The following is a 26,707-nucleotide window of genomic DNA, read 5'->3' as shown; positions in this document are numbered from 1 at the left end:
GCCAGCTCGCAGCCCCGGTGCCATTCATGTTGAGCAGGGCCAGCGATCCCCCATGACTTCATGTGGTTATATATGCACTCATTACACTGCCGTCTGTTGCTATAATGCTCCTATTAATTTTCCTTTTGATATTTTAAGAGCAATCTATAAATCACACAGACTTTCACGTGTGCCACTGTTAATGACTAGCAAGACCGTTGCGCGTCAAGTGGTTTTTGGAGACCCACCAAACAAGCCCATTTCCCAGTTCTGCCCCACCGGCTTTGCTTGTTGGGTGGACTGAAGGGGAGAGAAATTACTTTTAATCCAAGAAATGAAGTTGCCTGTGAGGCTTCACCAGGTTTAAAGAGTAGTAATGCAAACAAGTCAACAATTTTATAGCTCTCTGTGCTTGTCAGACTGGATTGAGCCAATCGGTTTTACGTGGAAATTGGTAAACAGCCCTTTTATGTTTTCATCAACCTCAGCATGTCCCAGATGGAGATGTCTGCTCTTGCTGCTCCATCTGTGAACCTCAGGAACCAACCACAAAGGTCTCCAGAGCCACACTTGAGCATAGAGTTGAACAATGCCTAGAGCCATACTCACATTGCTTGCATAGGGGAACGTCCTGGACTACTGTCACTCCCGTTACTGTTCGTATGCTCCATTGCACCGTTAAGCTCTTCCCTCATCGCGGTGGCTAAATTGCCCAGAGTGGGATTTCCCATGGAAGCAGTAGTGTATAGAGGTATACTGTTCTCAGCCATTGAAGCCTGCCAAGGACACAAACAAATACATGAGGAGCCATGACTAATGTTTTCATACATTGCACAACACCTTCACTTAGTCCAAACCACTCTGCACATTTACATTATTTGCAATTACCATTTTTTTCAATATTGTGCTTTCTGATAGGCATTAGTCTGATTCCACCAAGGGAAATTTAACATCATCTGCATCTGGGTTTAAGCTTTCATGGCTGTGTTGGCTTGTTGAGAGGATGGAGGTTTCCATTCTCTATTTGGAATTACACCCCCTGGAAAAAATAAAACATCCTTTTCCTATTTTCATTTTGCAAAATTATGTTTATGGCTTTGGGTTTTTTTGTGGCTTGTGTCTGTGTTTGGGATTTGTTTCTAATGAAATAGGAAAAAAAAGACAAGTTCCTCAGCTGATAACTCCTTCCTACCAGGGCAAACAGTACCACACGTGAGGGCAACATTGTTGAGTTTGGTTTTTCTCATGACACAAGCGTGAAGCTGCAGTTAGCACTAACTGGACCAGTCTGAGTTGTACCGATCCACCTGAGAGCTGAATCAGTTCCACGTGAAATTTTTCAACCCTCAACAATTCAGCTCTTACCTTGGCTATTACAGATCTGACCATTTTATTTCGATTTTTCCTTGTTCTAAAGAAGTATCACGCAGAGGCACATTGGAGTTAACTTTCTAAATGGAAATCTTTGTAGGAAGAGAATGAACTGTTAAATATTTTCCTTCTGATTCCCACCGTTCTGCCTGCTAATATTTACTGTGTGTCAGCATTAGCTCATGTTGACAGCACAGTCCTGTGCCCGGCGTGGCAGCGGTGGGAGCGCAGAAGCCCCGAGCTCCACAGGAGCCCAGCGTTTGGCAGGGATGGGATGCACAGCTTTCCAAGGCTGTGAAGGACATTTAACCATTTCACCCATCCCAGCCAGACCCGGCTGACATCACTGGCAGCTCTCTGAGCCGTGTCTGCGCCGAGGAGCCACAGACACTGGCTCAGCAGCACTCGACCTGCTCCGGGGGGAGGTCAGCTTGCTGCGGCTGCAGAGCCAAAAACTCCATCAGGCTCCAGGTCTACACGATGCAAACCCTGCCTGTGGGAGGGGAATTTGTGCAAATGCACTCACCACCGAATGCTCCTGTCTGCTCCTAATTTGTGGAACAAAACTCTTTGCCTGTTGCTGTCTCAGCCAGCAGAATTGCTCCCATGCAAGCACAGCCAGAGACTGGGCTGAGGGGAGAAGGAATGGGAAGTGGGGGTACAACCAGCCTTGCCTGCAGCATCTTGAGGAGCATGGCCCCTTTTATTCATCCTTACGTTGACCTCTCCATGTGCAGCCCTATGTGTCACACGTGATTACAAAAGCTATTCTAATGGGAGGATTATTTTTATCTTCTTGATTCAACAACCGGCAAACTCATTGTGATTAGGGGATGCAAGGAACGGTTCACATTTCCTGCACTTGGCAAAATAATGACTCAAGTTCTTCACCCATCATGATAACTTGTAATTGCAGTAAAGCAATTTTCTGGGGAAGAGGTGGGACATGAGGAGGATCTGCTATAAAGATAGTAAGAGGGGAAGGGGTATTTTGGGAGCCCCCAGTGACCCACTGGGAAAGGAGAGCACTGGTGAGAGCTGAAGTCCCCATACCTTCCACACACACAGCGGGGAGAGAGCTGCTTCTTCTCCCTGGCCATGAGGGAAAACAGATTGAGGAGATGTCAGAGGGATCTGGGTGAAGGAGAGGGACAGCTCTGCCACCCCACAGGAACAGAAAACCACACCCTGGCGTACCAGTGGCACTGTGCTTTTCCCCAGCCTGCTAAACACCAAGCAAGGTCTGAAGTGCCCATGCAGCACGGGACACCGCATGGCTTCACCCAAACCCCTGTACAGCACCCGCTGGGATTTTGCCTCCAAAATTCAATGAGGAGGGAGAGGAGCAAGGCACCTGCTGGTGTATTTTCAGCCTAAACCAGGACTTGTCTCAGTGCAATCAATATTGCTCACCCCTATCTATTACAAGGGTTACATGAGTGATAACAAATCTGGTCTAGGCTCTCCTCTCCATCAGCTCAGTTCAAATGATGCTATGGGGGGGAACAAGTACATGTTACTTCCAGGAAATGTGGGAAATGGGAACAGTTTGGAGGTTATCACAGAAGACAAGAATGGATGGAGATGACGACAAGGACACGTGTTTCAGGAATAAAACATGAACAGTTCCGTATGATAAGCATATTAATTGAAATTAGTCACATAGTTAACAATGTGAAGAAATGCAGGATCATTTCATTTTTGCCTTTCAGCCTGATGAATGTAAAATGTGCTTGTAATCTTAATACTATTCAAGAGACAAAGCAGTCTTTAAAAATCACACTTCACAAGACTCAAGGGAAAATAAGTTACTAATGAATGGTATTTACAGTGACTTCATTTAAACATGCTCTCCTTTGCTTTTCAGAAGTTACTGCAGAAACTCAAATCATTAGAAGAAAGGCAGAACATCGCCTTGCTCCCAATAATCTGAAAAGAGAAGTCTGCTATACCTCCCACAAAACATGGCTGGCCAAAGGAAATATCCATGGCCACCAGTGAACTTCTCAAAAAGCAACCCTCAACATCCAACTGGGGTGCAACCACACGCAGTGTTGCCTCCCAGATTCATTCACATTGTATGGAACAGGCTGGAATCACCACACAAACAACCCCTCCCCCCAAAAACTGAGGGCATGGGAACGCATTTGGATCTTGATACAGCAAATACTGACTTTACTTGGGGAGTTTGAGATAGACTCAGGAATGTGTATAGAGGAGAAAAAACTGCCAACCCGATACACAGCACAGGACAAAGGGCTGGAGATGCACACACTTTGAGGTTGCGAGTTATTAATTGTGCACCGGCACTTTGTTATTTCCACGTTGTGAAAAACCAGCAAATTTTGTCTTAACGGTTACAGTGAAGTTTAAACCAATAAAAATGATTGTTTCTTTCTATAGGAACTGCGACATTTATGTTTTTACCAACAACAGGAGATATGTAAAAAAAAGACCCTTAAAAGAAAAGGGGGAAAAATGATCTGCTTTCTCTTTAAACCCATGAACAATAGAAGGTCACGTGCCGCAGTATCCTATCATTCAGCACATTAATAGCTGTGCTAGAGTAATTACACTTGTGGTATTTTTGCCTCAAGTGAAATTCTGAAATAAGAGGATGGAAATTATGATACTGCTGATAAATATTAATAAGTGAACTTTTAATTTTTTTGCCACAATATTCAAAATGCTAAGCATCTAGCTAATGCTGAAGCAGCCTGATATGTGTTTGCCTCCAGGGACTATGATGCTTTATGCACTTAAGAAAAAAGTTTAACGGAATTAAAATTTAATATCTAATTAGAGCAAGGCTAATATATTTTGAAATGAGTGGGGAAGACACACGCCTCTGTTGCATATTTGCTACAGTCATTAATCTTACCTGTAAAGCAGCATTGAGAGGTGTGCAGTAGGTGTGGCTGGTCTGTATGTTTTTAATAAGAGAAGGGTTACTGCATAAGAAAAACATAAAAAGGAGAGTTAAATGCAACCAACTTCTGTGTGAGCATTTCAAGCATGTAACGCTTCCTCCCACACCAGAAAACTAGAGCTGAGACTGTTTTTCCACACAAGTTCTCTTTCATTTCTTTTTTCCTTTTTCTTTCTCTTTTTTTTTTTTTTTAATGTAAGGAAAATATCTGAGTTTTAGGTTATGGTTATCATATTTGCCTTTACTAAATAAGGAACATCATTCTCTCTCAACGTTACCTCACCATGTGTTCTACTACCCTGCGTTAGGAGCACATCTTGGCATTTCTGCTCATTTTAGCTGTGTTCAGGAGAAATTCTCCAACATTCGTCGTGTCTGGGAGGCAGTTACCATGTAAAGGTCCATCATGAGGAGGCTATGACCAAAAGCATCATGGGACATTTTAAATACTACGTCACAAAAATTATTCTCCAAGTCATTGGCAGCAGAGTCCCTTGCAATGGAGCAGGGGAATGTAATGAGACGGGATGTGAGCTGCCTTATGCCCTGCTAGGCAAGCATTGAGTGGCATCAATGAGGGACTGCATGACCCCAAACTGTTTGGGGTTGTGGGCACGAAGCCATGACAGCAGGTACTGCTGCATCACAGTGAATTGGCACGGACCACACAGAACAACAGGCTGCCCTAAAGGCCATTTTAATAGAAAATATTCTGACGTACTATTTTGGACCCTTACTTTTGTCATCTTCAGTTTACATAAGTGGCTGGATTTGAGGAAAATGAATGCCAAGTGGATCCGTTCTCTCTTTAGCAGCCATCTAAATCCCACTGGGTCCATAAGAGAGGAAAAAGTAAATAATTGAATCTAAACTAAATTGAAAGTGCCAACGTCAAGAAAAAAAAATTCCAAAATTTTATTACTCACTGGGCATTTTTTTGTTCTTTTTTTTTGGTGTTTTTTTTCATGTGGGAATAAATCCTGGTTGAGAAGGGTCTTAACTGAGCCCCTCCCACAAGGACCAGCAAGGATCAGTTGTCCTGGAGAGATGTCCTTCAAGTAAAGGTCAAAGTAAATTGCTTTGGGAACCCCAGGAATATTTGTGCGTGGTTGTTGAAGGAACAGGATGGCCTGTTGATTATAATCTTTACAGCTGGTCTTGCTGCACTTTCAAACTTTAAGTTAATTCAACATTTCTGTCTTAGAAGCAGCTTACCCTATTTCTGATTAAGAGTTGCAAAACAAAACATACAACTGCAAGCAAAGGAAAACATCAGAATTGAAACTTATCTGAAGCTTCTCCTGGCATATATCTGTCTTCCTGACAGGTCTACAGCAGCATATCTCTGGATAATTATTTTAGTCTACATTGCACTATTGACAAAGGCTATAACAAACATGTCAAAGTAGAGTTATTACTACAGGCATTTGGATTATCAGAGTAGGACACACAAATACACATAACAATCAAAAATTTAGTCTCTTTAGCAGCAAAGGTGATGTCACTATTTCGTGAAATGCAAGTCTACATGAGATGGGTAAATCATGCAAAGCAAAGCAACAGCAGAAAAAAAAATTAAAGCAAGTAAAAGCTCTTACTGTGCAACAAGCTCGCCAAAGTTTTCATCGGGGCAGTATTTTCGAGGACGGCCTCGTTGAATATGACGGCCACGTTTAAACTCTTCATCATCAACAGTCCAAAAGGACCCAAACTCATCCTCTACTCTGATAAAGCACTTATGCAGTGAGAGGTTGGTGCGAATGGCACCCTGGGACAAGAGCAGCAGCAAAGGAGATGAAGTGGAAACAAAGGGACACGGGATCGGGGACAGAACAGACATCAAATACAGGGAAAAGGAAAAAGAAAATAAAATGCAATAAGCATAAGCAAATGGTTTGTGAGGGTTAATATGCATTGCCACCTAAAAGCTACTAGCATGTGATGCAACAAACACCAAGCAAGCAGGGTCAGGGTACTGGTGGGCATACAAACAGTAGTGATGAGATGTTTGTCTTGGTTTCCCTTAACTGAAACAATGTGAAACCACCTGTGGTTGGTCTAACACCAGCTAGCAGCCAAAAGCCTCTACGTTAAACTGTAAGCATGATCCAAGCTAGGCTAAGAAGTTCAAACATGGTGGACATACCCACTGATCTTTTGTGGCCTTCGTTTTTGGAACTCTAGTTCATCCACTGTCCATACTGCCCCTTTAACGTTTTCTACTCGCACAAAACACTTGTGAAGACTAAGATTATGACGCACTGCATTCTGCAGCAAGTATAAAAGAGAAAACATTCAAAAACTTTCTATGAGAAAATGCTCATCATTGTCCAAGAACAGCAGCACAGTCAGCTTGACAGTCTTCATTTTGCAATGTTAAGCCCCATCCCCTCCCCGCACCCACTTGCTTTCCCCAGCTCTTTACATCTTATTGTCGCAAAGACAAAATAAATACAAAAGCTTACATCCAAGATTAGAAATTCAAGTTATTTGTATCAATTATCCCCAGAGTGAACGAGAACAGCCATCATTTTAAGCATGCACATTGCATAATACAGCACATTTCATACACAACACAAGGAGAACATTGCTTAGGCATTTTTAAAACAAATATACATGCCCTGCAAAGAGAAACTTCTCTTCTGCAAAAGAAAGCATTTAGAGAGAACAGAAAGGATTTCACATAACTACAGACAGCTCAATTTAGCAGAGAGGCACTGGAGCTGGTGTTGCTGTGGTTTCCCACAGCTGGGCTAATGTGAATCAGGTGCTGAACCTCCATCCACACCCACAGCATGGACCAGGGACTCAGGGCTCAGCAGCACCCCACTGGCCGGCACAGCACCGACTCCTGCCTCCACGGCTTGCTCTTATATGGAAGTTGGCTCCTATTTCTGGCAGACTACTGTACTGACTGATCTGAGCCTCTGCCAAGTGAAAACATGAGGAGGGTTCTCTGAAACAAAGTGATAATATCCCTACAGCTCATCACCCAGAGAGATCCGTGCTCATGGCATCCGATGCTCAGATGTCCTCTCAGCTCGATGCTGGGTCAGGATGCGCCTCGCAAACCCCTCTGACATGATCAGTCCTTTGCCGAAGCTGGACATAATGAGACACCTCATTCTCCTGGCTTTTCTCTCCCTCTTCCCTCTGAAACAGTGCCGAAAGCCTTGTTATTCCTCAAATGGAGTGCCATGCTCCTTCCCTGGTTTATGAGTTTTCCGAGCAAATACTCTCCTACAAAGCCACCGGGATTTGTCCATTGGGCTTGTCCCCAGTGCTGCTCAAGAGGGGCTTGGTAAACAGAGAAAACAGAAGAAGCCATTTGCTGAATATATGCAGGCGAACAAACTCCATCCATCATCACTGGCACCATTGATTTAGTCAATCTGGTTGACTCGTTAGCAGGCACAGCGCCAGCCAAACACATGGCCTGGGTCTAGGCAACCAAGAGACTACAATTTTTTTTCTTTCCATCGTTGTCTTCGGCTTCTTTTTTCTTCTCTTTTTTTTTTTTTTTTAATGAACATCAGGGCTGGATGGTGAAAGGGAGCTCTAATCATGAATGTCTAAATCACTGTGCAAACAAAGGGTATGCACAGTGCATTTGTCATGTAAATTAAGAGGCAGTGGTGTGTGTGCCTGGGAGGGGAAGGCTAAGACTCTTTTGCTACTTTTCCATTTCTCTAGCACAGTCTCTGCACTCCCATCCCTGGTACGGGGGAAGATTCAAGGCTCAAACTGCCTTTGCTCAGCAGATGCTTGAGCGCAAACACACCTCTTCTGACTGTAGGTGCTCAATCCCAGCACTTTGGCTTTTCCACACTGATCTGCTTCTGAAATGGTGGAAAAATAAACCTTGAATAGACTTTTCCTCTCAGCAAGGCAGAAATCTAGTAGAAAGTGAACCTGACCATCAGGGCTGCTTCCTTCTTCCATTACTTTCTTCTGTTCTTGTTTTTAATGTTTTTTTTTTTTTCCTCCCACCTCTTCCAGGTTTCACTATTTTTACAATTTTTGGAAAAATCCCTGATTTTGAGGATAAACATGCAAACACCCCACACCTTATGGGCTACAATCAGCCAGCTCAGCAACTGCTGGTGGGTGCCACATTAGCACAACCCGACACAGGGCTGGCAGGCCCACATCTGGGTAACTCAGGCAGTTTCCTGTGAAAATGGGAACACTGTCAAGTCTGGAGAAAAATGTAAGAATAATAAGGCTGTTTCCCCCAGTGAAAGCTGATCTTGTAGTTCATGCAGCAGTTGATCAACCGCACACAGCAAAGTTCAGCAAAGGGAGTCCTAGGAGTTTGTAAACAGTCTCTACATATAGGGTTGAGCAGAAGTATTTTTGATCTTCTTTAAATAAATTTAATGCCGGAGAAATACTTGACAGTCTGCTCTTGAAGTCAATGTGAGATTGATGGTTAAGGCTGCTGGATTGGTCTCTTGCTGGATACATTCAGACAGACAAGTTGAGTATTTGTAAGACATCCATGAAGTGTTTCCCTTGCTTCTGTTTTTCATGTGAACACTTATTTAAGGAACTGTTTTGTTTCCCCTGCTTCTGGATACTTGCTATCTAATAGTGTTATTTGAACAATACCCCAACATTTCAGAGCCACACCTGCAGCCTGTGCCTCATGGCTGCAACTCAGTGCCAGCAAATTACTCCAAAAAATAAAAGCAAACAGACATTGCCTCTGACCTGTCAGAACCAGTTCACAGTGCTCCCCCGGCAATCAGCTTAACAGAAAAATTAGGAGCTATTATTGTAAAATTATATATTTACCTTGTTAAAAATATTTGTATGCAAGCCATTTTTGCAGAAAAATTACCCTGAACATGCTTGAATGTAGTAAATGAAAGGGTTTGTTATTTTAATAACCTCTCAGGCTCAGCTGTACTGCATTTTGGGAGAGAGGTTCATTTTTTAAAAGGTCTTTTATTCCTGCACTCTTCTGTGTTTTTGAAAGAGGGCTCAGGGAAGCTTGCCCACACCAAACCCTGACCCTAAACTTGGGGAACACTGACCCAAGTGCCCCCTAAGCATTAGCTGAAGGTGAGTGCAAATCAGCACATATATATTCAAATTATTCTGATTCTGCAATTAGCCCCTTGCGCTTGTTCTGCGCCCCGTGGGCTTCCCGTCATGCCAATCCAGAGCTGCATTTTCATCCCTGCTGTTCCTGAAGGCTGGCATAAATCTGAGCAGTGTTCAGCACGAAAACCTGCACTACTTCAAGAGGTTGCCTGTTTTGCTAGCGCTGCTGAAACTTGGGGTGAATATTTTCTTCACTGTTAAGTACAGTAGGACCTGGGCATCTGCACAAGGTCAAGGTGTCCAGAAGAGGTCACCAAATGGCACAGGCCTCCTGGAGACACAGCTCACCATTCTGCAAACTTCAGGGTCTGTAGCTCTGCCTTTCTCTCCTCCTCCTCTGCAGAAGCACATCCTAAGTGCACATGGCTTCTGGAACTGGAATTTACATGATGCACAAAGCTAATTCCTAAAACTATCTTCACAGGTGGTACCAGCCAGGGCTGACATCCACTCTTCCCTCCACTTTCTGTCCCTTTGCTGCTGGAATTAAATAGGATTTTTACTTTAGCACCCACACCTGCAGCTGCTGAAAATTCCTACTGGAACCACTCCAGCAGCAAGAAAGAGGCAGGTCTAAAAGCATCTTAAATCAGAGAAAGTTAATTTCCTCTCTGGATAGTAAGGAAGCTGCAAAGTGAAACATTGCTCATGTTTTCCAGTTTCAGTGAAGAATCAACACAGCAAACACAGAGACTTTTCCTGAACCTAAGGGCTTCTAGACCAAGGTTGAAAATGTACAATACTGCACTGTGATCCGAATTAAAAGCAAAACATCCTATTGAAAACCAAGCTAACTTCCAAGGACAATTTTTAGCTCCAGCCTCTGAAGGAATTAATCCTAAATGCAGGCCAATACAGGAAAAATGGAAAGAGCTGATGAAACAGCATGTATGGGCCATATTCATCTTGCCCAGTCATTTGAAGTTGTTTGAGAACAACAGAGTTGTCTAGGTTAAGCGAGGCTCAAAGTACCTGGGGTGCCATTTTTATAGCGATACAAGATCCTGTTATTTGATTCATTCATTTGTAATTGCACATGCTTCAGGAGCCAGTGTGGCTATTGTAATGTTATACATAAGGGAAGGAGTGGCCCCCCAAAATATAAAATAAAATTAACTCCTCAGACCTCTTATCTAACAATATCTGAGATAGTTATGGTAGGAAATTGAAGTGCCAAATAACAGGTTTATTTCTGTTAAACACATTTCTTATTGTGGGGCTTGCTTCTTGCATATTATTTTCGAAAAGCTTCTGATGTGTGATTAGAATAAAAAATAAAAAAAGGAATTTATAACAAATCTATACATGTAGTGAAAAGCCAATAGATTTACAACAGAAATACAATGACCTATAGGTCCTGGGGAAAAAAAGTGGCTGTTGTGATTACAGTCTGCATAACTAAAGAGACAAACAGTACATCTCCTACTGACACAATAACTTTACCTCTTTTTTTTTTGTTTTGTTTTGTTCTGTTCTAATATGTTCCAGCTGAAGGGCTTGAGTTTCACTGCTAACAGCAACCACACAGAGGAACTCGTGGCATAATCACCGAACATAAAAGCCAATAATGGTGATTCAATTAGTGGTTTTCAAAGGCAGAAGAATTTTTCTGCCAAATATCAAATTGTTCCTGCAGATAAGGCTCCCAGTGTGTGTCAAAACTGCCGATCTAAATTTTCATGTCCACATGTCATTACAATTTGTTATGTCATCAGCAATGTCTATTCTGTACATGTCAGATATCAAAGGCAAGAGGCAGAGGCGGGCTCAGGCTTACCTTCCACGTCGCTGCGTTGCGTCTGAAGTAAGCAAACATTCGTGTGAACCAGTTGTAGATTTCATTTAGTGTTAGCTGTTTTTCTGGAGATTCGAGGATGGCCTTGTGAAGCAAAGTAATTGCATGATCAGTTATGAGCACACCAGTAGAGAATACACTCAGTTTTACTTCACCAAATACAAAATGGAAAGTAAGGAAGAAAGGAAGAAAGAAGGAAAGAAACGAAGAAAGAAGAGATATGGAGCAAAAAGTCCAAAGGAGGGTTTTCACAATATGAACTAAGATTAATGGCTGTATTTAACAGTTCAATGGCAAAATTCAAAATGGAATTATCTAATTGTTTTGAGTTTTTATTTCTGTTTCCTTACAGAAATATTAATTTATTAGTCATTCATAAAGCAGAATCAAAGAGAAATGCAAAACATTTCACTAGCTGATTAAAGCTCAGTAATTATTTAGAGCTCAGATTAATTCTAGGGATCAGAGATTACTGTAGCTTGTGATAATTGACTTGCCATCTTTAAACAGGCTCATTTTCACTGTTGTGTGAAATGAATTTCCTAATAATCACATCGTATTGTAATACTTAATCAAAAGCAATTATGTTATATATTGCAGTTCTAAAAACCCTTATAGTAAAGGTTTGAGCATTTGAGCACGCTTACATACCAAAGGTTTGAAAATCTATTTAATCCAGAGTCTGCGCATACAGGGAGATTTTTTTGTGTGTTTCTAATCCAAATGCATGTGTTTGGCTCAATCTTACCTGTCTAATTAAAGATGCGTACGTGAATGGTGGTCTAACTTCTGCGTTCTTATAAAATTCTTGGTTCTGCGCAATATCTGCTAAATAAGAGAAGTTGTTCTGTTATCATCACAGCCTGCTGCTGCCAGGTTGCAGGCAACAGCAAGCTGTCCCACCAAAGGGGGCGTGCCACCAGAACCTCTTTACCTGAAGAAATGGGGACGTTGTATTTATCCGAGTACCGCCTCCGGATGGGTCCGACGTTGTGCATGCTTGTGGTAGTGATGACCGACGGTCCCTGTGTGACAGGAGTGATGGGCGCAGTCGGGGTGGTGGGAGTATGAGGTAAGCTCTGCGGAGACGCCTCGGATGCAGTCTTGGAAAGCGTGACGCTCGATACCAGATTCAGCTGCGGAGGGAAGGACGAGGATTTTGTTACAAATGGCATTTCTGACTAATTAAGCGCTGCAGAGAAAATTCTCGATGACGGAGTCCTCCTTGGTTTGAAGCAGACACCACAGCCCATGCACTTGCTTCAGCACAAAGTGCTGCTCTAACATCTCCATCAGGAACCAGTAAAGGGAAATAAATATATACAATTTCTAACTGATTTAGAAAAAGAACAACATAGCCTGCTGCCAGAACTACAAATCGCGGATTTCAATCTAAACCTTAAAAGATCTCACACCGCACATAATCATTTCAATATTTTATTTTAGTCCCATTGTTTCACAATCTAAACCCCACACATCTTATTTCCATGCCATCATTATGCATGGCTTCTAATCAGTCTTCTTGGATATTTCATCGAAGGCATCAGGCTTAAAAGGCAAGTCTTTCTAAGGATGTACTAGGGAAAAGCACAATCTCTCTCTCTTTCAGCATTTGGGTTTGTTTCTTTTTTTTTTTTCTTTTTCCCTCTGTTCATCCATTTTAAAAGCAAAGCCCAGAGTAGGTTAACACTGGAATAATTTAATTAATCACACCACATGGAATACTGCAAGCATTCAGCCCAGCAGAAGTGGCATTGCTCTTTTTTTTCCCCTCTCAGGACAGAAGGCAGCAGCATTACCTGCACGAAGGCCAGCCCTGGACAAATGGCAGCTTGCCCCAGCAGGCTGTAAAACACAACTGCCTCTGAGATTGTGTATCAGTCCAGCTCCAACTCAAGTGTTTTTGATACACAACCCTATTTATATAACCAGCATCCAATTCCTTCCTGACCCTTTCTTTTTGCCCTACAACGTCCTTTGAAAGATGATGAGCCATCTCAATAGGTCACTCCTGCTGAAGTATTTTAAACAAACAATCGCATCTCTTAACTACAACATCAGAAAAGACGACTGAGGAAAGGTCTCTTTGACTACTTCCACATTTCCTTCCCTTAGGCGATTTTGTGAATAATATTAGTGAAATCCTGACCCTACTGAAGTCAGTAGCAAAATCCCTACTGAATTTAACAGGGCCAGAATTTTACAACTTTTATTTATGATTAAAATTCCTTTTTGTCAGACATTAAACCTTTTCAGATGAAGGCAAGGCACATTACTCAGCTATGTCTCCAAATGTCTCATGTTTATCCATAAGGCACTGTTTTAATTTTCCTCATATGAAAGTAACCAGATAAGAAAACTCCTATTAGCATCCCTCATATGAGTTAGCAGCCAAAATAACATTTCTTTATAAAAATAATAGGATTCATCCAAAACAAAGGTAGTGAAAAATGAAGGAGTCTAATATTATAGACAGGGTACCAACACAAAAAGCCCATTGCCCACAGAAAGGGTGCAGCTGAGCAACAGACAAATTGTGGTTGCTTTTTTGTTTCCTAACTGTGAGATGCAACAAGATGAGGGATGCCCCAGTCATGAACACCCAGCACAGCCCCATGCCCTCTGATGGTGGACTGGCAGCTCGAGCAGTGCTCCAAGGACAGGAGGAGGTGAACAGCAGACCTCAAACACCCATCCTTCTGTGCAGGTGCTTACAAATGGTGTTTTGCCTTCCAGTGGGAAACAGTTAACACTTGGTGGCAAAGCCAGAGAATGTGAACCCAACAAGGGATGGTGAAAGGTGGTGAAATATGAGTATTGATTTCCCAGAGACTCCCATACTAGCATGGACCACTAACCACAGCCAGGAGGTGAGCATGGCTGTTCATTGCCTCATGGTGCTGGGCGCTGTCACCACATTCCGCTGATGAGGGTCTGGTCCATTTGTTGACTGGCGTGATTTAAGGACACTGATTAGGGACATGTATACAGTAATGTCTCCCTGTTATCCATCTATCCATCTATTACATATGATAAAAGGACCAGTGACGATAATAATAGTACAACTGACAGGTCTCACCATGAAATTAAATCTACTGTATTTTATCTCAGTTTCTAAATGGACATTTTAACAGTCCAATAACTGCAAGCAAATCTGCATCAATTTTAAGTGCCTGTCTCCAGTGCAGGCTCGGCAGCCAGGCCCTCCTGTCGGAAAGATCACTGCTCATGCTTCATCATTATGGCTCCAACCACTCCTTTTCAAAAGAGTCCCCTTCCTTTTTTAGTGTGTAAAAACTTAACATTTAATCTGTTTCTACTAGAGAACTGAGAGGAAGGATCCACAAAGGTCAGTATTCCCTGCTTAAAGAATTTAAATTTCTTTAGGCTTTTCAGCGTAGGTAGCAACTAGGAATAAACACAGAAGAGGACGAGCAAAGGGGGGGGGGGCTTTAACAGGCTTGACAAATGACACTGCGATTCACACCCACTGCTGGGCTGCCACTAATAAGCTACAGAGGAAGCAGCCAATCTCAGCTAATTACCAGATAAAATTGTATTGTAAGGACTCTAATTAGGAGATGCTTATGGAGGTGATCTAATGATTAAACGCTGCATCCAAGTGACCCCACCATCAATGTGCAGTGGTGCAAGATGTCACCGGAATATTTTGTAGAAACAGTAATTTTATTTCAAGGAGGGGAGGCAGTAATATTTGTAATAATGGCTATGAGGTAAACTAATTAAAAGACAGTTCCTAAAGGAAGACTGTGGCTTTGAGCAGCTGTGGCCGTTCCAAAACAAAGTGCCAAATCTCAACAGAGGAGCTGCAGTGAAGTGGAAAATTTCTGCCTGACCTCTGCTCTTGCTATTAATTTGCAGGAAAACTAATGACACATATACATATTCCCACAAAATTGTTCTAATTGCTAATTTGCCAAAGGAGCCCGGTTTCCAAATTAAACATGACTGCAGTCTGTGAGGAAAGAGAGAACAAAAAGCTGGAACACAGCAAGTCTGCTGTGTTTCACCTCCGACGACCATTTGCGAGCCTGAACCAACAAGTTAATGAAACACGACCTTGTCGATCGCTAGCGAAGTTTTTCCTTTTTCCGTGTTTTATTTGATGACACTCTCCTCTTCCAGCTGCGGTCCGATCTCTGCCTCTGCTGTTACCAAAACACAAGCACGGGTAAGGGAGGAGAGGGCTGCGTTCCCTCCACAGACCTTCGCTGCTGATGCTTTCTTTGTTACATCTACAGAGCGAAGGCTGAAAAATCGGTTGTGAATTAGAGCAGAATAACAAATTATGAATGGTGTTGGTTTTGTTGCCATCTTGAATTATTAATCTGAATGGCAAACTATTAAATCTTAATATTGGCGTCAATTAGAAACATGAAAGCGGCCTTGGATGGTTATGCAGGGCAAAGATCAGGGAGGGACTAGGCTGGGAGGGTTTCTTTTCCTGATGGAAACTTGACACTGTTTCTCCCTGTTTGCATTTTCTATTTAAAAACAAGTTACTATGATTAGAAAAGTTGTTCGTGTTGGTATTTTGTACACAGCCTGTTTCCCACATACTGTAATTTTTGGATGAGGTACCACTGCTGTCAGAGGGGAGGAAGCCTCAGTCACACAGTTAGCATTTTAATGGGCAAAAACTTTTGCACTGCAATAAGGAACAACATGAGGCATGCTCCAAGACGCTGGGGAGGTACAGCCCTTCCACTACATAGTTAAATGTTTTTGTAATATTTGTACTGGGGACAGGAGGGAGGAAGAATTTCCTCCCAAGTTAAAAAACAACAACAAAAAGCCAAAAAACAGGAAGGGGAAAAAAACAGTAGAAAACCCCACCAAAATTCACAAGTTTTAGGTCCTAAAATTTTGCAAATTCAATCACTGAGCCTTGTTGGATGATTTGTTCAGTTTTGCGTTTTGAGAACAGTTCCTCATATTGTTTTACCTTAATCATAAATGCCATAAATGGTTCAGCATTCAATATCCTGCTAAGGATTTTATTATTAACCTTCCTTCTCAAGAAACAGTCATATCTTCCCATTAAAGGTGAACACTGAGTCATTTTCTTTTTTTTTCCTTTAGATATAAACAAGGCAAAGAGGTAACCCTCTCCTTCACCCTGTAAAATAGATTTCCAGTAAGTGGCTCTCCCATTAGGGCTCAGCCTGACTTCTTTTTGTGTAAACATTTTACATGACAATGGTGGCAGCACATTAAAAAAGCCCTTGAAACTCTTTTAAAAGAAAAAAAAATAAATATATTTCTAAGTGTCACTGTGGGGCCATACCCACTGCTGCAGGGCAGCAACTCCTCTGTGACGGATGCTGCTGCTCTGGTCCCAGCTGAGGCAGAGGATTTATCTGCATTGAGTTCCTGGGACTGAAATGCTCTGGAAGCAGAGACCGTGAGGGTGGGAGAGAAAATTAAGGCTGGGCCTAAAACTTTGTGAAATGCTGTGTCTTCCTCTCCCATTTCAGCCTGGACACATTAGCGTATTAGATGCAGAGCCTGGCAGGCAGCGATCACTTAGCAGGTGTTGTTATTGGCAGGAATACTAAGGAAACTGAAGCTGAGGAGTGAGACTTAATGAAAACCAGTATATAAAAACAGCTTTTGTTGTGCTTGAGAATCTCTCTTTATTGCTGCGTAGCGTTATTTTTTCAAACTATAAAGTACAGCTACAGCAGCTAAAATGCTCAGTCATTACCTCAACAGTTAAAAGACTTCTTTTCTTTTTTTTTTTTAATGCTTTGTTATTACAGTTGCTAAAAACAGTATTTCAAAACAATCATAACTGCTATGGTTAGGGCAAAAAAATACATTAAAGAAGGAATAGCTAACAGTACATTTTACTTAAAAGTGCCAAAAGTTTCTTTAAAATTTTTCTGTTTTTAAAAGATGGCTATAGCACCAGAGTGTCTGCTAGAGTATGCACAATTATCTGTTGGTTGATGCTTTTTACTTTTCCTTCCCTTCTTAGGAACTTGGACATCTAATAATTCCCCAAAAGAAAGCACATTCCCATGTCAATCTATCACACTGATCACTAATACCAATGCAAAGAGCATGGAGCAGAAGGCATCTTAATAACAAAACCAGGAAGATAACTCTTTAGAAATTGTTGTTCTGGCTTTTGTGTTTTTTGGAGTTTTTTGTTTTATCTCGGGGAAAAAAACTTCACCTTACAAAAGATGTCACTGACAGCTTTGTTCTCACTTCATTCCAGGCCCTTCAGTCCCACATGTAAAAGCAACACATGTAGCACCAATAGGTACCACTTTGCTTCAAGTGTTGTGAGGTACTTTCATTTGCTTTTGAAGTCCTCCACTGCTGGCCATTTTAATTATACAGCTGGACATGTTTAAAAGTGGCAATGAGCATTGCCCCAGCTCCTGATGTCCTCTCCCTCCCCAGTCCCCTTCTATCTGTTCAGGAGCAACTCAGGAGCAGGAGAAGAACTGCCCTTTGTAGAACATCTGATATCAACAGTGATCTCCCCACATACCTCTCCTCTCTGCCAACAATTTAGTCCATCCACCACCACACCACATAAGAACGTGCTTAAATCTCATCAGCTTTACTAGGACTAAAAGGCTTTATTGAACAGATGTCTTGGTGGAGCAGTGGAGTGAAGTGCAGAAGCCAGTCCACCACCCTTCCCAAGGTCAAAATTACTGCAAGCAGCTCAAGCCACCCAAAGGCTGGGTATGTGATGGATGGATATGGCTAGACTGGACAAGTATCCCTTCCCTGAAGCTGGGAGAGTTCTGAAATGATGAACCAAGAAACGGGCTGTGATCCAGCTGGTCCAAAACCACCCATTACTGCCTGAAGCCCGAAAGCACCAATGGTAGTGTGGATTACAAGTGGCACATGGGTAATACAGATGCTCAGTCACCAGTTTTTGCCTGCCAGTCACAAAACAGTTTAAAAACATGCAGAGATCCTTTAAGCAGAATAGAATAATTTCCTCAGTCATGAAAAGGCTGTGGTTTTAAATCCCAGTTCTCTGCTGTTCAGATTTGCAGCCGCTCTCTCTCCTTTAAAATCACCAATGCACCACCTCAATATATTAACTAATGCAAGGTGTGTGTTAGAATTATGTTGGCAAAAAAAATTAATTACTGGATGTAAAGAATACTTTGCACTGCAATAATGGTCATCAGATCTTTTTACCAAAGTCCTATCCCACTGAGTTAAAAGGACTGGGGTCTAGCACAGTCTATGCAGTCCCTGTGTATTTTTTTCACTATGAAGGCACAATTTATGCAAAACATTATACTTCTACATTTTATAATTAATTTTCAAATGCTTCACCTATACATATTTTAATAATTCCTGATTTATCAGATGGTATCTATAATAAATTTTTCTATATTTCAATAAATGAAAAGAAGGCAGTTTCAATCCAACAACAGAGTGCCACACAATATAGGCCTGTCAGGCACCAATTTTTACTTCTAACATGTAAGTTAAAGGATAAGGAATTTATAATGCTGCCTGTGAACGAAACCACTTTTCATACACAAATGTGATCTTTTTTTTTCCAAAGGGTAATACAACAGTACATTTACATAAACTAATCCAAACAATCTATGTATTTGACAATGGCAAACCTCACACAGACTGCCTATTGTTGGTTTACATCTTGGAGTTCTTTATGTTGGCTTGTAACACTGCTCTAGCTGTCAAAGGTTTGACTTGGACTCTAAATAAATGGTTATAGAAGTGCTGTGCAGCGATATTGGACTTCTTTGCAAAAGAAAACCTGCTGTGTATGAATTCAAAAGCTATTAATTTTTCAGTCAAAAATATTCATGCCTATTTCTTTTAATAAAGAAACACTGTGCTGAGCAACTGAGAGATAATGTTGACTAGTGGTACAGAATTTTCAATAGAGCAGTTAAAAATAAATTTAGTAGGAGGTCCCCAACAAAGCTATAATTTTCCAGAATGTAAAACATTTTTAATACTAATCAAGACAGCCCTTTTCCCCCTGCGTTCACTTTTTTTCCTTTTCCCCTCTTCCACTGCTTTTCCCTGTTTATTAGCTGTTAACACTAATCTTCATGGTGACACCGCCTGGTATCTCCATAGCCTCCAACACCCACAGAAGCTTCCTGCCCTCCGTGGCTCAGCATCCATCACGGGCAGCCCTGCCAAACACTGCTCGCCACCTTATGATTTCCTTCCCTTAGTTTTTAATCCTTCCTCCTGAGGGGCAGCGCTGTTATGAAAGGCCTCAAGGCAGAGTGCTTTGAGACTCCCAGATTATTCTGCTGTTTTAATTTTTAATCCAGTAAGAGCTATAGAAACCAAATCTCCTCCCCATTCTGTTGGGTCTACGTACTTTGCCAACAACGTGCTGAAGCATTTGCATTCAGGCTGAGATGGATGTAAGGAACTATAAGAATGCTGTCTTTATAGACACTCTAAGGAGCTTCTACTCTAGAAGGCTGATATCCACCAGATGAAGCAATTTTAGGCATCTCAGCAGCTTAAATGGAAGGGTTTATACCTACCACTCAACTCTTTCCAAGAAGGCCCTGAAATTTCCCGTTGACTTTGACATCTGCTCCAGTGTTGCTGGAATAGCCTGCAATTTTCTGTCTAGTAGCCTCCCTATGCACTTCTGCAGCCATTTATTTCCAACTACATGGAAACTGAGAAAACCTTTTCTAGTAAAAATGTGTGCGCGAAGTGTTTAATGATTTTATGTTCTCTATCTCTGTAATGTGTTCTGTTTCAGACATTAATTTTGTCTACCAACTGCATCTTGGCAGGCTACCATATTTGCTGGGTTAATAGTCTGACTCCTTTTTATTTCTATCACCATAAATCACACATATATGGGCGTGTGTTTGCTTTATTTATAGAAAAAAAATCAGACCAAACAGATAAACCAATACTTTGTCATTATGCTGCATCATTGCATATTGATTAAAATTGCTAGTACTAACTATAGATCGTCAACGCTCAATTAATTTTCACACGATGACTCAAAGCAGAATCAAATAAAGCCAGTGTACCTTTAAATCTTACAAATCTTAAAATCAAGAAGCAAAGCACTCTCTCCATTTTGAATAATCACTGGAAGCTCCAAGGAGCATTTTCGCATTAAGAGGTTGGGAGAAAACAACAACAGAAGTGTCATTTCGGTCAGGCAACGAGATGGTGGATTTGCCGGAGGATTTAGGGGTACCCAGGAGTTGTCTTGGGCTGCAAAGCCACTTTTTTTTCCCCCACACGTCCTCTTTAAAGGGCAGTCTGGTATGGAGAAGGTTTTCCTTCTCAGTTTCAACAGTGTAAAACCTGATACTGGCTAACTGTGATTATCATCAAGAGGTGCAGCTTCTACTGCAGGGAGAAAGCAAAATAAACACCCTAATAATTTAATTACAACTCCTTCCTAACACTTCCTAAGGTTTCATGCAAGTCAGAATGATGCAAAGCAACTTTGAGGCATACATGAGGCCAGAAAAAGGCCCAATGCACCAGTTTTAGAGCAAAACTTCTTTCAAAGTCCCTGAAGAGGGGAACGAAAAAGCCCAGGTGCCTGCAGCAGTGTCTCCTGCAAAGCAGTGCTTTGCATCTCCTCATGACAACTGATTCTGAAATGGGCCTGAGCTTTGCATCAGATACTTTGGTGGGGAACAGGAAAAGAGAGGTTTGCTGTGAGGTTTTGTTTGCTCTTGGCAGAATTGAGTACTTACGGGCTGAGGGGTTGCTTTTGGTTCAGTTGACTTCACATGCAGGTGTGTCATCATGGCTTGCAGGCGCTCTTTATCTTTTGCAAGCTGGAAGAGGGGAAAAAAAAATATCCTGTGTTACTTGCAGGAATAAAACCCATCCTCTGCTTATTCCTAATTAAACAGCTGGCACCAAGGCATGAGACAGAAGAATTTTATTGCTGAGTAGTTTGGAAATTGTATATGGTCTCTTCATGAGGTAAAGCTATAGCATGGTGCTGGGTGTCACTATTTCCCAAAGCAAAATGCATTAGCCCTTGAGTGAGAAGAGCTAGACCTGCCGGCACCAAGAGCTTCACTCTAGCCCTGACAGCTAAAAGACAACAGTGAATCATGTTTATTAACTAGTCCCACTCCAGCTCAGGAGGCACAGTAGAAAGCAAATGTGGCAGTGGCTCTGAGAGGCATTTGCCTCTTCTCAGACCAGAAAACAAGTGGCACAAATGGACTGTGCCTTTTACATCACATACAGGGTCCGCTGCATGTGCAGCGAGCACAGAGGCAGCAGTGGTTAAACCACATGAAGCACCTCTAACCACCCTGCTTTCACTTGAGAAAGTGGCACAGCCCCTCAGATGGCCACCTTGGGATGCCAGGCTGGGAATCTGAGCAGAAGCACCTGAGCATGGGGCAGGAGCACTATCTTGAGGTGCCAGCACCCTTTCAGCATATGCCTGAGGGCAGCAGGGTGGGAAAGGCTAATGGCATCAGGACCTGCCCCGGAGCACTCATCTCAGGGAACTCAATACCACAGGACCAATGTTTTCTCCCTTTTTCACTGGACACACTATGCCTAAGAGCTGGGGCACAGCTCCTGCTCTGGATGTCTCTTGCATTTTTTGGCTGAGATCTGCCCCAGGCCACAGCTGGTGTCTTGGGATCACACCCATCCTTGGCCAGGATAGCTTCCCAGTGCATTTAGAAGGCATTGGCCAGACACTAAATCTCATTATTTTTGTAAGGAAGGAATTTTTTACATGTGCTAATAGGACTTCTTCCAGATGCACTTGAAAAAAAGAAAAGATATTAAGAAACAACGCTAATGAAAAGGGGGTGTTATTAACCTTCATGCCCAACACAAAGATTCTTGTTTTCAGCAGGACTTGGATCAGGTTCTTCCAAACAACAATTTTTGTAGAGCTGAGGTTTTGCTTTAGACAAGCCAGATTCCTGGTGCCAAGAGGAGAACTGTGCTTGCATTCCAGCAAAACTTTAAACAACCTGCCCACCTTATCACCGTCATCTGTTTGTAGCAGTAAAGTTGGCCTAAGTGTATATAAAAGGAGACTTGGTCATAAATCCCCATTCATAACCTTACAGTCAAGGTTGTCTTGCTCTTCGCAAGGCGAGGGGATTCTGACCGTGCCAGAAAGGCATCATGATGGGATAAAACTTGGCACATGGGTTTCCAAGACAGGAATTAAATAAAGGAAAAAATAGTGTCACCACTCTGTGCTCTGCAAGTGCAAATGCAAAATTGCTGGGCTTTTCAAACAGCTGCTCTTTTCTTGGTCAAAAACCTCAATGGCAAGACAGAAAAACCTGACACCTACAGCAGATCTCCTGCAATCTCATCACCAGATCTGTGCTGGACTTCAGAGAAGAGCCAAAGGGCAGCAGTGGGCTCTTATCATAGCGCTGCAGCAGAAACTTCTCCCTCTGAGAGCCCTCTCAGTACCTCTTCAGAGAAAGGAGAGGTCTCACCCCTCAGCCGCCATGCTTCACACAAAACAAATTAAAGCTGATAAATAGTTGCACTCTCAGTGCAGCTCTGTTGTGCAATCTCTCGAGCAGTCACTCGGCACATGGGCTGCTTGGCGAGGTCATCTCAAGCATTAAGTTTTGGTCTGCAAGCTACTCCAGAAGAGCGACGTCTTCTAGCCAAGATAAATAAAAAGGCAGGCACCTGAAAGCTTCCTGCCTGCACTGGCAGGAGGGAAAGGCACCCGGGCAGCACGGGGCACACCCTGTGGTGCTTCCTCTGGGCCCCCACAGTGAAACAGAGCTGTGCGCCTCCTCCCTGCAAACGGCCGGGGTCCTTGTTTGTGGTGTTTTCACTCATCGTCTTAGCAAAGCTTTTAACGCCGTTGCTGGTGGATGGAGGTTATTAAAGATCCTCTCGACATTTCAGGCAGACACATGCTAGCATTTTGTCATAGTCTAGGAATTCAAACACTCACCCAGTTAGGCAGGAGTTTAAATTATGAAAAATAGAGGTCTCTCCATTTCAAAGCACTGAAGAGAAGTAAAAAAATCCAAAGAATTTCTTTAAACTGTTTTTCCCTTAGGTCAGGAAGCAGCAGTGATATAAAACTAGAATCTTACTAGTAGTCCCTTTGGTCAGTGGGGTCATCATAAAGAAGGCATGATGGCTTGCCTCAGCCACCAACAGGAGCAAATTCTCACTGGTGGCACTCACTGAAGCACAGATGATCCAGAAATAGGGATTACTAGCAGATATGCAGGAAAATTATCTTGATCTACTGAGAGTGTTCTTGGGTGAGGACTGTTCTGCCATATAGAAAAGGATCTGCTTTGTACAGGAGGTCTGAGGACTATGCTACAGTCCCATCTGAAGCATCATTCTATTTTCCTATAGCCATTTGGAAAGCTTTGCAAGGTGGGAGTTTTCAGATGGCCACCCAGTTCTTCATGACAAGCCTGATTTCATGAGGTATCCTTCACCTCCATGGGGTACAATCATGGTGTGGGTGCCTGATCGTGGTTCAACAGAAAACACATCCAGTGCAAGATACGTGCTCTGCAAACTTGGACACCAAGACACATTCCTTGCACCAGAGAGGTTAAATCCTTAAGCTACCCAGGTAGGAAAAGAAAGGAAAGGCATAGAAAGCACAGGCCAAAAGGGGCAAGAAGGTGAGGAGCAGCACAGAAGTCTGGCAACCAAACAGCAACAGAGAAGGCATTCAGCACAGTGGATGGAAAAACTGCACAGGAGGAGAAACAGGCAGAAAATAATGGCAATGAGCAGGAATGTGAAAATGGAAACCCAGTGAGGCCATTCAACAGGAGCAACATGGCCATGTCAAAAAAGAAGGGAAGGTAACTTCAGCAGCAGGATTTTGGACAGACCAAGGAACAAAAAGGAAGTTATTCATGGACAATGCAAGAGACAACCAAGACATAGCCTCTTCCCTCCCACTGCATGCCTAGTCAGGCTGTGCCCTAGAAAGGTTTAGGATACATTTCCCGAGAAATTCAATGCTTTAGGGAAACAGGCCCACGCAGTGTTCTCAGTACCCTGAAAACAGCCAGCTGTTTTCATTTTCTCCCATTAGGAGATACTTTTTTAAACTTATCATAGCTTTGTTGCTGTCATGAAATGTTTTGGTTGTTTTTTTTTTTCCACTCAAAGGTGGTGCTGCAAAATGGATGTTCTATTCCAGCTAAGAACTAGCTAAGGACAGGGACATGTTCCTGTGTTTGTGTTTTACCCAGCAGCCCAATTCTCACTATTTATAATGGCAACAAATGATCATGTCAAAATGGTTTAAACAAAGTGAAATATGAGAAGATCTCTACCTTGTCTGTGATATTTTAAGTATGTTTGTGATGGAAATGCTGAGACTAAAGCTTCGAGACACTTCTGCAAAGGGGCATTTGCAATCAAACATAAAACAGATCTGACCTGTTTTTTTCCCTAAAAGTTCATGTAAGAATTTACCTTTTTTAAAAGACATTACACTTATCTCTGTCTATGACACTGATAAAACTGCTGTGCATAAAATAAGTAAGAGCATAAAGGAAAAAAAGAAAGGGTTTCCTTTGGGACCACCACATTCAAAACACGAAGTGAATCCCTTAGCTGGAATGAATTGGTTTAATTCTACCAGTCTTGATGGGGTTGTACATGCATGAAACGAGGTGGCATTTAGATCCTGCCACGGAGTTGGACCCTGAACAGCTTGTGATACTTCCTATCTCCACCGGAAAGCAAAGCGTCCCATCAGTACTGAGCACTGAGGGTCAAGTGGGACAGGTTATGGGTCCCTCTTCCATCAAAATCAAACAGTTGGGCACAGGGCTTGTGGACACCACTGTTGGTAACTACTCTCTTGCATGATTATCAGGCCTTAGTCCAGGTATTCCTGCTACAATATGTTGGGCACTGCAGGTCACACCACTGAAAACCTTGCTACTGGGCCAAACTTTTGTTTTATTATAGTTGTGTGCAAAAGCAGGTCACAGCCAAACAAACTAGGTACTAGAAGACAAATCCTTGTACATATTTAGGCAGGTTTATTGTGTTTCTTTAAAGTATCAGAGGACTGATACAAAGAATGGAAGGAGAGGGAGAAGAGGGGAATTAGAGATATACTTCATAAGCAGGATCACATCAACACCTAAAATAAGCCTCCAGTTCATCCTGTTTGTTGTGCTAGTATGATTGTTAAAAAACAACTCCAAAATTTCTTGGCCCTCACACCACTCTGAAATGAGGTTCTTGTCTTGGGGACCGTAAGCTGCCTTCCCATGCAATGACTCCAAGCTAAAAGCACTAAATGGGTGTGAAGCTGCAACTATTAGCCACTTACAACATTTAGTAAAATGCAACAATGATAAATCTTTCCAAAATCATGTCAAGGGCTTATGGAAAGGAGGCAACCCAAACATCATCTCTGTCCTGTCTAATTATTTCATAGAGCATCCTCCTGTAGTTCGAAGTACAGTCATTACCAACAACTGCAGAAGAGAGGGATTCACACTCTCCAAGACAACTTTAACTGAAGAATCTAAATTTACCTTCAGCCTAAATATTACTAAATCTTAGTAAAAGATTGTCTCATATCTCAGATTACCAGGAAGAGTGTAGACTTTTTTTTTTCCTAATTCCTGAAAAACTTGTTTAAATAACAGACCACTTCTCATAACATTTTCTGCTAGACTCTGACTGGTAGTTTGATTTTTATAAAGCTTGTATTAAAATAATTTATATTGCTTCAGCTAACAGTGAAGGAGTGCCACAACCAGTGTGTTCCTGAAAGTAAAATTTAGGAAATATCTATGAAAGAAAAAGGGTAATTTGTAAGATAAGAAGATAAAAGGCATTTTTTAAAATGCTTATCTTGAAAAGTAACAACAAGAAGTTTAAGTGTGTTTTTGCTGATTTTTTCTCTCCAACTATTTGAAGCTATAAATGACTTAACTCAGTAAAATTCCAAATGTAATTATCTTCTGTACTTAGCCCAAGGCTTTCCATATATCTCCACACTGCTGTCTTGCATACAAAATAGGTTTTTCAATAGCTGGTAACTATATAATGTACAACATTGTTTTAATTTCCCCTTCTGTGCTAACCTCTTGCCTAGACACAGACACACTGTCAAAGCCACCCAGCCAGAGCAGCGAGGTTCCAGGGAGACAGAAAGGACTCAGAAGCATTTGGAAAGGCAGTTACACAAACAGGTCATACCTTTGCATTGCATTCAACATATTCCAATTTACCCCCTCTTGGCACTTTTACAAAAAAATTATTTGCTATAAATGGCAAAAAATAATAGCAGTAGTAGTAATAATAATAAAAATACATGGAGAGTATTAGTATATGAGAGACCACCAAATAAGCCAGGTCATGCAGCGTTTTGAAATAAACATCAGCCATTTCCTCCATGTACCAACAGCTCTAAATGAAAGGGACCACATTCCACTTGCCTCCCTCCACCCTCACCCCAGTGGGTACAAAAAGCATTAGATACATATTGATGGATTTCCAATCAGCCTAAGTTTTGTATT

At 42.0% G+C, this 26,707-nt stretch overlaps 1 protein-coding gene across 11 annotated transcripts in view; it reads right to left on the bottom strand.

Annotated features, from left to right (window-relative positions):
* Window positions 1-26,707, bottom strand: part of FOXP1 (forkhead box P1) — a 164,324-nt gene that overhangs the window by 5,436 nt on the left and 132,181 nt on the right. For 6 of the 11 annotated variants that reach the window (XM_054387409.1, XM_054387411.1, XM_054387414.1 and 3 more), the window contains 7 exons: window positions 20,918-21,001; window positions 12,118-12,319; window positions 11,932-12,011; window positions 11,166-11,267; window positions 6,426-6,547; window positions 4,232-4,301; window positions 589-755 (listed from right to left, as the gene is read on the bottom strand). In XM_054387409.1, coding sequence (XP_054243384.1) covers window positions 589-755; window positions 4,232-4,301; window positions 6,426-6,547; window positions 11,166-11,267; window positions 11,932-12,011; window positions 12,118-12,319; window positions 20,918-21,001 — 827 coding nt within the window. Of the gene's footprint in view, window positions 1-588; window positions 756-4,231; window positions 4,302-5,877; window positions 6,048-6,425; window positions 6,548-11,165; window positions 11,268-11,931; window positions 12,012-12,117; window positions 12,320-20,917; window positions 21,002-26,707 lie in introns of all 11 variants that reach the window. The other 5 variants (XM_054387413.1, XM_054387412.1, XM_054387416.1 and 2 more) reach the window with 2 other exon arrangements.

This window comes from Indicator indicator, chromosome 15 (genome assembly GCF_027791375.1).
Source record: "Indicator indicator isolate 239-I01 chromosome 15, UM_Iind_1.1, whole genome shotgun sequence".
Taxonomy (NCBI): Eukaryota; Metazoa; Chordata; class Aves; order Piciformes; family Indicatoridae; genus Indicator; species Indicator indicator.
The sequence above is the reverse complement of the archived record's forward strand: the minus strand, read 5'-3'. Positions and strand labels throughout refer to the sequence as shown.